The sequence below is a fragment of the Notolepis coatsorum genome (assembly GCF_963971535.1).
Source record: "Notolepis coatsorum genome assembly, chromosome: 17".
NCBI classification, from domain to species: domain Eukaryota; kingdom Metazoa; phylum Chordata; class Actinopteri; order Aulopiformes; family Paralepididae; genus Notolepis; species Notolepis coatsorum.
In genome coordinates, this window is record NC_140181.1 from 85706183 (window position 1) to 85720213 (window position 14031).

Sequence of the window (14031 nt, forward strand, 5' to 3'; positions counted from 1 at the left end):
TAGATGTCAGTTCAATGTAACCTAGACCAGAAGAAACATAACAGCAGGGGGTAAATTTAGGAGGAATTGGAGTTAAGCAGTTGTATGGCCTTGGGGAAGAAACTGTTATTGAACCTTACAAAATGGCATCCAATGTAATAAAAAAAGTCAACCAACGAACTAGATTCTTGTACCGGATCTCCTCTCTGGTAAACAAGAATACCCTGAAGACTCTGGCAGGAGCACTCATTCAAGGGTACTATGACTATGCTTGCACCTCATGGTACCAAAGCACCTCAAAGGCGCTTAAAACAAAATTACAAACATCACAAAACAAACTGGTCAGACTACTACTTGACCTGAACCCCAGAACCCACCTCACCCCTGCCCACTTTGACAACCTAGGATGGCTTAGAGTAGACGACAGAGTACAGCAACTTGCAATGTGCCTGGTCTACAAGATACACTATACGACCGGGGTGCCCATGTACATGTCAAAATACTTCCCAAAGGTCAGTGAATACCACAACCACTACACCAGAGGAAGCTCAACAAATCATGTTAAACCCAGATTCGGCTCAAACAAGGGACTAAACACGTTTCGCAATTATGCCACAACAATGTGGAATGCCCTACCCAAAGCTGTAAAGGAATGTGAATCCCTGCCCACATTCAAAACCGCTCTTAAAGAGCACCTACGGGAGGCTGCAATTCGAAACTGGACACCGTAAATGCCCAAAACCACCACCACCTCCTAATAGACAGTCTCCTCCCCACCGCATGTATATATTCCCTCCCCGCCGTATGTATATTTCTCTCCCACCCACCCACCCCCTCCTAATGTACAGTCCCCTCCCCATCATATGTATATACTCTGTCAGGATCTAACAGTACTGTATATTTGAATACCGTTTGTCACAAATGTATCAGTACTAAATACCTATATGTCCCTATGCCATAAATGTCATGTATGTTGTGTATGTCATAAATGTCTATATGAATTGAAAATGGGGGACCCTGATGGAAACAAGACAAACGTCTTTCTCAGGTCTGCATCCCCTTAACAATTGTATGTATTGAGCCGTACTGTATTGTATTTGTACAGTGAAATTGTACCCATTCTGCAATCTGTTAAATAAAGTTTTTATTCATTCACCGTGCGACTACCTAGTAGTGACCTGAACCTCCTACCAGAGGGGAGGTGTTGGAAGAGGTGATGAGCTGGGTGCAGGGGGTCACTAATGATTTTGTGTGATGGTGATGTTTGTGTATGGAGTCCAGGGTCAGGTCAGGTCACAGGGTCAGGTCACAAACATAGCCACAACACTGGTAAACAAACTACCCTCCCACTCAGGGCAGTATGGGGTAGAACACATAGTAGCATACTACAAGAACCTAGGCGTCCACAAAGACGACTTCAAACTGGAAATAGTAACTACAGATGAGGTACTCAAAAAACTGAGCGCCCTCCAACCAAACAAGGCCACTGGCCATGACAACATCCCCTCCAAATTCCTCAGAGACTCAGCAGCAGCCATCACCCCAGTCATCACACACATAATAAACCTCTCCATAAAACAGGGACACGTCCCCAAGGACTTCAAAATTGCGAGAGTAACACCCCTGCACAAAAAGGGCAGCAAATTAGACCCGGGTAACTACCGCCCTGTTTCTATCCTTACATCCATCTCGAAAGTCATGGAAAAAATAGTATACGAACAGATCGAAAAGTACCTCGCGGAAAAAAATCTAATCTACGAATTCCAATCTGGCTTCAGAACATCCCACTCCACTGACACATGCCTTCTCTACTTGAACGACCACATCAAACAAGAGGTGGACGCGGGCAAATACTGCGGCATGGTCATGCTGGACCTACAAAAGGCCTTCGACACTGTCAATCACACCATTCTGATTGACAAGCTAAAAGCAATTGGTTTTGATAGTTTATCAGTGAGCTGGATACAATCCTACCTGGAGGGGAGGGAACAGATGGTGGAAGTAAACGGTACACTATCCCCCCCCCTCACAGTGAGCTGTGGTGTTCCACAAGGAAGCATACTAGGACCGCTACTATTCCTAATTTATGCAAATGACATGTCGTCAGCTTGTGACTGCAACTTGTTCCTGTTTGCGGACGACTCAGCCCTGCTGGTCTCTGACAAGAACAAGTTACAGGTTGAAAAAGCCCTCAGCTCGGAACTAGGCAAAATCTGCATATGGCTCGCCGACAACAAACTATCATTACACATGGGCAAAACAGAGTCCATTCTCTTCGGTTCAAATAACAAACTCAGCAAGACCGACGGCTTCTCGGTTACAGTGGGTGACAATATTATCACAAGGAAAGATGAAATTACCTACCTGGGTTCCATCCTAGAGGCTAATCTTTCCTGTGACAAAATGGCATCCAATGTAATAAAAAAAGTCAACCAACGAACGCGATTCTTGTACCGGATCTCCTCTCTGGTAAACAAGAATACCCTGAAGACTCTAGCAGGAGCACTCATTCAAGGGTACTACGACTATGCTTGCACCTCATGGTACCAAAGCACCTCAAAGGCACTAAAAAACAAATTACAAACATCTCAAAACAAGCTAGTCAGACTACTACTTGACCTGACTCCTAGAACCCACCTCACCCCTGCCCACTTTGACAACCTAGGATGGCTTAGAGTAGACGACAGAGTACAGCAACTTGCAATGGGCCTGGTCTACAAGATACACTACGCGACCAAGGTACCCATGTACATGTCAAAATACTTCCCAAAGGTCAGTGAATACCACGATCACAACACCAGAGGGAGCTCCACAAATCATGTAAAACCCAGATTCGGATCAAACAAGGGACTAAACACGTTTCGCAATTATGCCACATCAATGTGGAACGCCCTGCCTAAAGCTGTAAAGGAATGTGAATCACTACCCACCTTCAAAAACACTCTCAAAAAACACCTACGTGAGACTGCAATTCGAAACTGGCCCCTACAAATGTCCTAACCTAGTTGTACAGTAAATGACCAAGTAAGGCTTTGTCAATATTCAAATGTACAGTGTAAAATGTGTGTGTGTCCCCTTCCCAACCCCCCCCCCCCCCCCCACCTCCAATGTACAGCCCTCACCCAACCCACCCAACCCCACCCCACCCAACCAACCTCCTCCAATGTACAGTTTCTATGCCAAATGTATATACACTCCTTTTCTGGACACTTTTGTATCACAAACAGTACTGTATTTGCAAATCTGATATGTCATAAATGTATAGATGTAGCAGTACTGTCTATCTGTATGTCATGTATGTCATATATGTTATGATGAATTGAAAATGGGGGACCCTGATGTAAACAAGTCGAAAGTCTTTCTCTGGTCTGCATCCCCTTAACAATTGTATGTATTGAGCTGTACTGTACTGTACCCATTCTGCAATCTGTTAATAAACTTTTCAATCAATCAATCAATCAAGGGTGGGGAGTTTGCAGTTGATGATTTTGGATGCCCTTTTTAAGAGCAAGCGCCTCTGAGGCGTTTAGGGATGGGACGCAACAACAAGTGAACAGACCAGCTCAGCTCAGGACCATGTTTTAGAAAAGACTGAGTCACTTCCTGATGATGAACCCTACCGATGGCAAGCAGAACTGCGTGGCTGAAGAAAAACTGACACGTGGATTATTCCTCCTCGAGCATCAGGAGGAAAACAGACTCCCCTCTGTGGCTCGGATCTGTCCCCGTCACCCGCACATTCTGCCTTGCCTGTTCTCCCCCAGAATGCAGGTATGGCTACAGCATTCGAAAATAAAACATGTGTTTGCTTTATTCCTGTCTGAAAGGTTTTGATTTGGTCAACATCCAATTTTGTGTAAGCGACTGAAGAGAGCACTGAAGTAAACACTGGGTGAAAGGGGTTGCTAACCTCTCGTTGAATGGCAGTTCTTCAAAAATATGGAAAGAACTCTAGTCCAGATTTGATATGTCACAAAGAAAACCTTCCATCGGATAAGATCGGGGATCCTGGATGTCAGAAGAAGTGGACTGAACAGAATACCAACTGGCCGAGGTAAGCTTTTTCTTTTGTCGGTTAAGTTACGTTACCCCCCAGCCCTCTACATTATCTCGGTCCCCCTGACAGATTTACAAACGTTACACTCCGCACTACTGGTTCAGCTTTTGCTCCGTTCAACAGTTTCATGTTTAGGTTTAACAAAATAGGATTTACAACAATTTTCCACTAAAATGTTCCCATTTGAATTGTGACAGCTCAGTAGTCCACACAAAATGTTGATGATACCAAAGTCTGTCTAAAGAGAAGTCGATTCACTCTGCCGCCATCTTGGTAATGGGCACTAAGAAAGACTAGCCCCTTTCGTGACTTTCGGTTTGCAAGCCTGTGGCTTTTGTGACCGGAGTCACTTGCCCACCCGCCCCGATCACCCAGTAGCGAAACGACCAAGCGTCGTCAAGGGGCTCGCGGTGTGTCAAGAATACATCAGATCTGAATTTCAAAGATACCCAGCGTACAATATGGGTCTAACACAGCTTCACGATGGGGTCTGGAAGCTCGGAGTTGCTAATAAACAGTTTAAAACATTGTTACTCGACGAGTGGTATTTACAGACCGAACGTCCATCTCCGCCGTTGGTGTCACAGCGCATGCGCACCAAGCAGCGTTCACGTTACTGGGAAGAAGCGGAAGAACCAGTTTCCGACTGGGAAAAACCATTCACGTCAGCCTCCTAGTGGTAATTCCTACTAGGACATATGGGATTCTTTTATAGACCCCATATCTCCCACTTCGCGTCACGAATTGCGGAAGTATGGATGTGGGCGTTTCATCCATAGATATATATAGAGTCAAAGCGTGAAGGCTTCCTAGTTGTAGCAACGAGATGTCCTCTGGTTCTTCCGCTTCTTCCCAGTAACGTGAACGCGGCATGGTGCGCATGCGCTGTGACACCAACGGCGGAGATGGACGTTCGGTCTGTAAATACCACTCGTCGAGTAACAATGTTTTAAACTGTTTATTAGCAACTCCGAGCTTCCAGACCCATCGTGAAGCTGTGTTAGACCCATATTGTACGCTGGGTATCTTTGAAATTCAGATCTGATGTATTCTTGACACACCGCGAGCCCCTTGACGACGCTTGGTCGTTTCGCTACTGGGTGATCGGGGCGGGTGGGCAAGTGACTCCGGTCACAAAAGCCACAGGCTTGCAAACCGAAAGTCACGAAAGGGGCTAGAAAGACCAGTGTTGCCAGATGGGAAATGTTAAATTATTGTCCCAGAGGCTTAAAACGATAGATTTTGCGGGGAAATTCGTGTTTGCAAATCATAACTAAGAGAACAAATGGGTGTAAATGTCTAATTTCAGAAAACATTATCTGTTGTACAAACTCTTCAGCCAGTGGGATGAACATGAACATGTCAAAACAAAGCCCACCACATACAACTGTGATTTGTGGCAGGCAATTAGAGACGGAGCATCTGATTGGCTTGAAATGGGTCTGTGATAATGACAGTCAAGTTTATTTGGCCAGAGGCTTATGATGAAATTATCGTACATTCTGGGACTTTCTGCATTATTATACAGAGGGCAAATGTATCGTACATCTGGCAACTCTGAACAAGACTAACAAGACCTGACCCCTATCTCTTTGAATGGGTATTTATCCATATTTAGAATCATTGTTTGATGACTGACAACCCAGAATAGTTCATTTGGTCAAAAAGCACAACTATGTAACTACCCACTATGTGATTCCCAGCCTTTTGGCGGAGATCGTGATTCATTTAAAACATCTTAAAAACTCACATTTCACCCCAAATGCAGTAAATTATAATTCTATTCTACTCAACATAAAATCACATCACATTTAATTATTCCTCTGAATGTGTTTGTTTTGTAGCAAGTGGATTTAGTGTTTTGGATGTCCCCATTTCAAACCTGCAGTGTGCGCCATCTCCTCATTATATAGACTGTCTCTGGTGGTGATATTTTGTTAATTTGTTGCAACTTCTGAGATGCAGTAAACACTACTGGACTATAGTCAATGTTGCACGCAACAGATAAAACAGATTTTGAAGGCTTTGTTTGAACCCACCAATTAAATTAGGCTATAAATATGGATCGATTGAAATAGTCCTGACTCTGAGGTTTGGTTAAATACACAAAATCCATTGTCTCTGCCATAAAGCCTGGCTTCCTATTACAATAGGAACTGGAAGAATCTTGCTAGTGGCCACATGCTATCAAGGCAACAGCAAGTTACACTCTGAAAACTAGTACACGTCTAAAAACTACACATCTGAAAACTCTCTCTCCCTCTCTTTCTTTCTCTTTCTATCCCTCTGTCTTTCTTTCTCTCTATCCCTCTCTTTCTCTCCCTCTCTTTATCTCTCTCCTCTCCCCCTCTCTCTCCTCTCTCTTTTTCTCAAACACACACGCACACAGGTGATGTTGATGTCATGTTCCTCCCTCTCGTAGGCCCCTGGCGAGGATCTGGACGGTGGTGCTGCTCTTGGGAACATGCCTGCTGTACTGTGCCCGTGTGGCGATGCCTATCTGTGCCGTCAGCATGGCAGAGCAGTTCAACTGGAGCAAGAGGGAGTCGGGCATGGTGCTGGGAAGCTTCTTCTGGGGCTACTGCTTCACCCAAGTCCTCGGGGGCTACGTCAGTGACAGGTGGGTGACCGGCTGAGACTTCAATTATCGGGTCGTAAGGCAATAGTCGTGAAACTGACGATAGTCGTGGTTTGTGTCGTGTGGGTGCGTATAACTAGGCTATTTGCCTTCATCTTGACAATAAGCAATTCTCTTTGGTTGTGTTAAAGAGCATTGAAAAGACCAGCCTCTAACCAGAAGAAGACGCTTTTCTCGTTCTCCCAGAAGTCTCTTACATGAAGAGTTCACGCCACGGCGTGAGAGGCGTTTGTTTCTCTTCTGTTCTAATAGGTAAAGCATGTGAGCTTACTGTGACAATCTGACTTGAGTTGTTTTGAGTAAAGATTGAGAGGGTGGCGTTGTTTGGCGATTATATGGTGTTCAGCTTGTTTGATGTTCAGGCTCAGCTTCCTTCTCATCCGTGGTTTGCATGGCTTTGGCGTCATAGTTTTTGATGCAGTTAATCAGCATGCAGTTAATGCAAAGCATCATTCAAACCAATAGTGTTGGTGATCACTAATCAGGTAGAATCCTTTATCAGCACAATCCATTCTGTTCCTCATACTAGTCACGTCAAGTGTTCCTTTATTGATCCCCTCGGGTAAATTCAGGTGTCATAGCAGCATGGGGGAGGGGGGAGGGGAGGTACAGGCAGGTCAAATTATATTAATAGAATAGAACATAATGGAGCCCGATTTAATTGGGCCGATATTGGCCTATCGCAGACATATCGGTATAGGTTGTATATGTTGGCCGATAGGCACCGCTATGAAAACTTTTTTTCTTTTTTTACAGAACATAATGCAGGGCAGTGTGAGCATTTATCTCGCTTTCAACGAAACAATAGATGTGTGCAAACCAGAAAAACGATTTAGGAGCAGCACATATGCCAGTAAAGATGATTTCCTACAAGCTGACAGTTCAATGATTCCCCCCCCCCCGCTGCATATACTGTAGGTCCAGTGTTTCCCACACACAGGCTCCACTTGGGCTGCCTGCTCAGGTAGAAAAAAATCTGAATTCCAATGACACGCAGTTGTTATTTCATAATGCACACAGACCAGCGTGGACCTTCAATTCTAGAAGCTATGATATCCAGCTACTCAGCCCTGCGTTTGGCATTGACCCGTGACAAACTCCTCCATTTCTATGTGCAGTGACACCTCTGCTGTCTGTGTGTGAGCCGGTGCCAGGCGAGCAATAGGTTCAATGCGTCTGAAATTCTTTGCATCCTCACCATCCCTGTACGCCCAAGTCACTGGAAAAACAAACATGAACTAAACTGGTCCCAAATCAGATTTAGATATCGGTATCGGAATCTTTGACTCTGATATCGGTATCGGCGTTGGCCCTAGATCCGTCGGCCTCTAGTCTAGAACATAATAATAATAGTAGTCAGCCACAGACCAATGCAAAGTCAATGAGGTAAAATTCCTGCCTGTACAAGCTGACTTAAGCTTACTGAAATCTACTTTGTGTGCAGCGTGGACTAAGTTTCAGTGAGCCTCAGTCATCTTGTACTGACAGGAGTTTGAGATTAAGATTAAAAAAAAGTTGATCTTGCAACCGTTGTGCAACACGCAGCCTGCAGCAACAGTGTCAGGCGTTCTAGAAACGTCCACATCACTGCGCTTGGCAAGGCACCTCCAACGGCAAACTTCAAACGTCCAAATGCATCAACCACCATTCCAGCAGATAGATTGGTTCTGGGTTAATTGTTACCTACTATAGTGAGGTGTTCGACCAGGCCACCCCACGTATACATCTGTGAGGCTGAACAAAATAAACCACCAGGAGAAAACCACACTCCAGCAGTTAATATCCAGCTACAGTTATAACAGATATTCAATATAACAGAGAGATTCGTGCATGCATGCGTGCGTGTGTGTGTCTCTCGATCGTCTTGTGTAATTCTTAGCGTGCGTGCGTGTGTGTGTGTGTCTCTTGATCGTCTTGTGTAATTCTTAGTGTGCGTGCGTGTGTGTGTGTGTGTGTGTGTCTCTTGATCGTCTTGTGTAATTCTTAGCGTGCGTGCGTGTGTGTGTGTGTCTCTTGATCGTCTTGTGTAATTCTTAGTGTGCGTGTGTGTGTATCTCTTGATCGTCTTGTGTAATTCTTAGCGTGCGTGCGTGTGTGTGTGTCTCTTGATTGTCTTGTGTAATTCTTACCAGAAGTTGTGGTCTACAACCGCTTGTAGTACATTGTAATAAGAAGCTGTAGCAGCTGGATCATGCCTTCGGAGTGTTAACTGGAATGTGGCTTCCGTCGATGGCACCCGCAAACGCACAACCTCACTCTGCAAATCCATCCAGGGTCTTCTGAAGTCGTTCCCCTTTCAGCAGGCAAATGAAACACTTGAATGGGTCTCCCATTAGCCATTAGAGCACATGTAAATTCACGCACCACGCCACATACAGTAGACGGCCCTACACCAAAGAGACGGCCTGTTGTCCTGTACTCGCTCTGCATGGCGTACCAGCAAAGAACAATGGCCAGTCTCCCACGTGGTTCTAGTAGTTTTTGCCATTGTGTAATCTTTCGTGTTAAATGGTAAATTAACTGCATTTATATGGACTGCAAAACAGCATTTATCCAAAGTGCTTTGCAACGTATGCCTCAGCGCTGATCATTCATTGTTGGTAGGTAGAGAATACCTGAACTAACCCTAACCCAAAAATCTGAACTAACCCTTTAAGATGAAGACTTCCTGAAATATCACAACATATATTCCACAATTGAACCCTTGCACTGAAGAACCATATAATGTCAGTTTATAATTTTCTTTGAACAGCCCTATGTATTTGCACTTGCAAAGTTAATCTAAATCGGAGTGTGAAGTTGATCTATCACAAGAAACTACTCAACTTTGACTGTCTTTTAACTATGAGTGAACACAACACTTAGGCCTAACAAAAATAATGGTTGGTTTCAGGTTGCCGACCGACCCTGCCGATTTAGGTGCGACCCAATATATTTTATGAGTTTAAAAAAAAAATTATATATTAAAGAAAAAAAAAAATCATTTTTTTTTTTTTTTTTTTTTTTTTTTAGAATAAAGTTTCATAGAAATCTTAGTCAAACATTTAGTATTATGGATATTAAACATGCTGGCAGAGTACATGCATCCATGTTGTTGTGAACATTTTAACCCTTTCACTGCCACACGACAGCCGGTTAACCCTTTCACTGTGACAATACAGAAGGTTAGCCCTTTACTATCACACAACCGACGGCGATGCTCCATCATTAGCATCATTAGCTCCGCATCCGCGGAGCTAATGATGCTAATGATGGAGCATCGCCGTCGGTTGTGTGATAGTAAAGGGCTAACCTTCTGTCGTGTGGCAGTGAAAGGGTTAATTAAATAAAGAAATTCCCTATCCATAGTCGCCGTGGGAAAGAATAAAAAAAAAAAAAAAATTCCCTACCTACCCATGGCCAAACTGACAACCAACCTGAAACCAACTATTATTTTTGTTAGGCCTTACCATCTTTAGATAGATTCGGTCGTCTGAAGTCCAACGAATGAGCCAATGGTCTGTTTTCTCCGGCCTCAGGGTGGGAGGTGAGAAGGTGGTGCTCCTCTCCGCAGCAGCCTGGGGAGCTATGACAGCCTTCACTCCCATCCTGGCCCACTTCTGCTCCCAGCCCATCTTCTCCATGACGCTGGCTCGCTTCCTGATGGGCCTGCTGCAAGGTGAGGTGGCCCCGGCCTTTTGAAACAAGTCTCCACAAATGGGACTCTCATGCCGGCGGTGGATGGTGGTTATTCCAGAGCATGGGTTCTCAAATTCCTTTATACCACGACCCCATTTTATTTAGGATTTTTTCTTTTGGTGACCCCACACTTAATGTATCGCGTAATTTCAACATGGAAATAAGGAATATCAAAATAAAAGAGCACGCTGTTGAATTTGATCATGCATAATTATTAGAAAATAAAATGTCAGCACTATGTTATCAATGAAATTAATGAATATTATCAACGAAAGCAACAGAATTGTTTCTGTATACACATTTATAAAACGAGGCATATTTATCCAAAACTCCTGATTCTGCGAATCAATTATAATTTGAAGCCCTGTCCCTGCAGAATTAGGACATATCAACCCACGATCAGTTCATTCAAAATGCACTACATGAACTATCAGCCATTGCCCAGCTGTCCAAACTATAGCTCAGAAAAATAGCTCAGAAATAGCACTATTAAACAGACATAAACAATAAAGAAAAAATGTAATACTCAAAAACAAAATAAAAAATACTGACTTGAGCAGAAATTCCACAAACATAAATAATAAAATGGAAAAACATAAAACAGTTGTCATACCCTAAACAAAAATTAAAATAAAAAAGCTAACTAAAGCAGCATTTTGTGACATGGGTTCAGAGACCCTCCTTGAACCTCTTTCCTCCTTTACCCTTCGCCCTCTTGTGTTGCATTTGGTTCTTCCTCTGTGATGTCGTTTTCGTTCCCCTTGTAATCCTCCCACTTTCCCCATCTTTCTCCAAATTTCTCTTCCTGTAACCTCAGCATGTGTGTTATCCTCTCCATATCCTGTATCTCCCCTACTATTCCTACCCATTGTGCTATTGTCGGTGGGTCTTCTTTGTACCACAGTCTTGTTATTGCTTTTCTGGCCGCTATCAACATTATCTTTATTAAATATTTGTCCCCCCCTTGTATTCCCTCGTGTGTCAGGTCTCCTAAGTAAAGCACCAGTCCCGTTTGTGGTAACCCGTATCCTAATATTCTGTTCATTGCCTCCCCTATTTCCTCCCAATACCCCTTCAGCTTCTGACATCCCCAGAATATGTGCGTGTGATTTGCCCCCTCCTTCCCACACATCCTCCAGCATGCTCTTTGTGTTGGTGCATATTTTCCCTTCAGCTCTGGGGTTATAAATCTGATTATGTTGTTCCATCCAAACTCTTTCCATATCCTCGATCCTGTTGTTGAATGTTGCACCTCGCATATGTTACCCCATTCCTTCCCTGTTATTCCTATCTCTAGTTCTCTCTCCCATTTCTCCCTTATGTAATCGGTCGTGTGTCCCTTGCTGGTCATTATAGCCCGGTACAGTGCTGATATTACCCTTCCTTTCCCTCCTTCGTATGCCCTTACTATCATCCTAATTATTCCATTCTGTTCTTCGTCCTTGTCCCCTCTTATTTCTTTATTATAGTAATCTCTAATCTGTAGATATCTGAAGTGGTCCCTGTTTTCTAGTCCAAATTTCTCCTTTAATTTTTGTAATGTTTGCATTTCCCCCTTCTCTATCAATTTGCATATCGCTGTTGCCCCCCCCCTCTCCCACCTTCTGAATCCATGGTCCAACCTCCCTGGTTTGAATCTCTTGTCATGTGCTATCCATCTCAGAACCCCTGTCTGCTTCTCCAATTTGTGTGTTTTTACTACTCTGTTCCATATGGTCAAGGTGCATTTGGTGATTGGATCTAACAGTCCCTCTTTCTCTTTGAATAGTTCCCTATCTCCCACCAGAGCTTGTACCTTGTATCCCTCCCCTTCTTTTTCAATGTCTTTCCATCTTGCCTCATACTTGTCGTTACACCAGCATGTCACTGCTCTCAGTTGTGCTGCATAATAGTAATCTTGTAGGCTGGGTACTGCCATCCCTCCCTCTTCCTTTGGTAGTTGTAGTGTTTTATATCTGACCCGTGGTCTTCTCCCCGCCCATATGAACCTCGATATCAGTCTGTCCCACTCCCTGAATTGATTCTGTGGTATTTGTATCGGTAGTGACTGGAACAGGTACAGTAACCTTGATAGTATGTTCATTTTAATGACCTCTATTCTTGAATTGAAGTCCAAGGGCATTACTGTCCATCTCTCTGTCTCTCTTGATGTTCTGATTTATCTGTGTATAGTTCGCCTCAAACAGTTTCCCCACCCCTCTCGTGATGTTCACCCCTAAGTATTTAATCTTGTCCATGTCCCATCTTATCCCGTACTGTTCCCTAATTTCTGTCGTTGGGGTATAGTTCCATGCTAAGGTCTGTGTCTTTGTCACGTTTAGTTTGTATCCTGAGTAGTGGCCATATTCCTTCAGTAGATCCATCAGTGCCGGGAAGCTCTTGTCTGGTTGTCTCATGTATACTATCACGTCATCCGCAAATAGGCCTAGTTTATATTCCGTTCCCTTTATCCTTACTCCCTTGATGTCCTCGGTCTGTCTGATCAGTTGTGCCAGTGGTTCTATGAAAACGGCGAAGAGCGTTGGTGAGAGACAACATCCCTGTCTGGTAGCCCTCTCTAATCTGATTCTATCCGTCAGGCTGCCATTCACCTTAACCCTCGCTGTCGGTTCTTGATATAGTGCCTTGATCATCTTCATTGCCCTCCCATTCAGTCCGAACCTCATCAATGTTCTGTATAAAAATGTCCAGCTCACACTGTCGAATGCTTTTTCTGCATCCAGGCTAATCAGTACCGCACTACCACCTTGTTTTTGTATCTCCTCTACTATGTGTAATGTCTTTCTCACGTTGTCCTGTGTCTGTCTGCCTCAGGGTTTTGGTATTTAATCTCTGTCGAGACCCGGAGGCTCCAGGTCCCTGTTGTTTTTGTTTCGTCAGGGTCAAAGTTTTACAGGCTTTAATCTGTAAATCACTGCACCCTGTTTGTAAATGGATGTGCTACCTCCATCATTGAACGTGTGTCTCGGTAGGAGTGCACTACCCGTCCCTGGCCAGCCTGTGTTCTCAGAAGGTGGTGGAGAGTGAGCGAGGCTTCCTCATGAGCACCGTGGGGAGTGGCTCCTACTTGGGGTGAGATCATTCTCTGACTGCAGCAAATCCTCCTTTTATCTGCTCTTGTCTTCTCTTCTCTTCTCTTTATTTTATTTTATTATGTCTGTTAGCTCCTATGGGAGGAGTCCTTGAGATGAACTGCTGCTAGATGCCGACCTAAGAAACATTTTCTGCCAAACCCTCTTGCTGCTTTAAGTAGAGCTAGGGGGTGAAATAAGGCCCTTTTAGGTCTGTACGTGCAGGACTTGATAATGATACTGTAATCATTGTAAAAGTGTTATAACTAGTTTGACACTTGTTCTGTCTCTTTCTATATTTCTCCCTCTCTTTCTTTTTCCTCTCCTCTCCCAGAACGCTGGTGATTGGTGGGGCTGGCTCCCTCATGCTGGACCTGTACGGCTGGGAGAGCGTCTTCTACATCGCCGGTCTTCTCTCCATCCTGTGGGCATACTGCGTGTGGAAGTACCTGCTCAAAGGAGAAGGTGTGGTTAATTAATCTATGTCTATAGTTACCTCCATGACACGCTGCAGTTTCTTTGTTGTTGTTGTTTCAGGTGTACGTTTCTTCTTCAGAATGTTTTCTGAGAATGAATTTTCTGAGAAATCATTAGAATGTTCGGTTCTC

General features: G+C 44.0%; 1 protein-coding gene across 1 annotated transcript in view; it reads left to right on the forward strand.

Moving 5' to 3' along the window:
- Positions 1 to 3726: 3726 nt before the first annotated feature.
- The window catches only part of LOC311244428 (voltage-gated purine nucleotide uniporter SLC17A9-like), a 34735-nt gene continuing 24430 nt past the window's right edge, over positions 3727 to 14031 (forward strand). Inside the window, exons 1-5 of the mRNA XM_084333926.1 lie at positions 3727 to 4033; positions 6459 to 6656; positions 10193 to 10332; positions 13325 to 13424; positions 13758 to 13888. Of these exons, the coding sequence (XP_084190052.1) occupies positions 3900 to 4033; positions 6459 to 6656; positions 10193 to 10332; positions 13325 to 13424; positions 13758 to 13888 (703 nt within the window). The 5' untranslated portion in view covers positions 3727 to 3899. The remainder of the gene's footprint in view (positions 4034 to 6458; positions 6657 to 10192; positions 10333 to 13324; positions 13425 to 13757; positions 13889 to 14031) is intronic.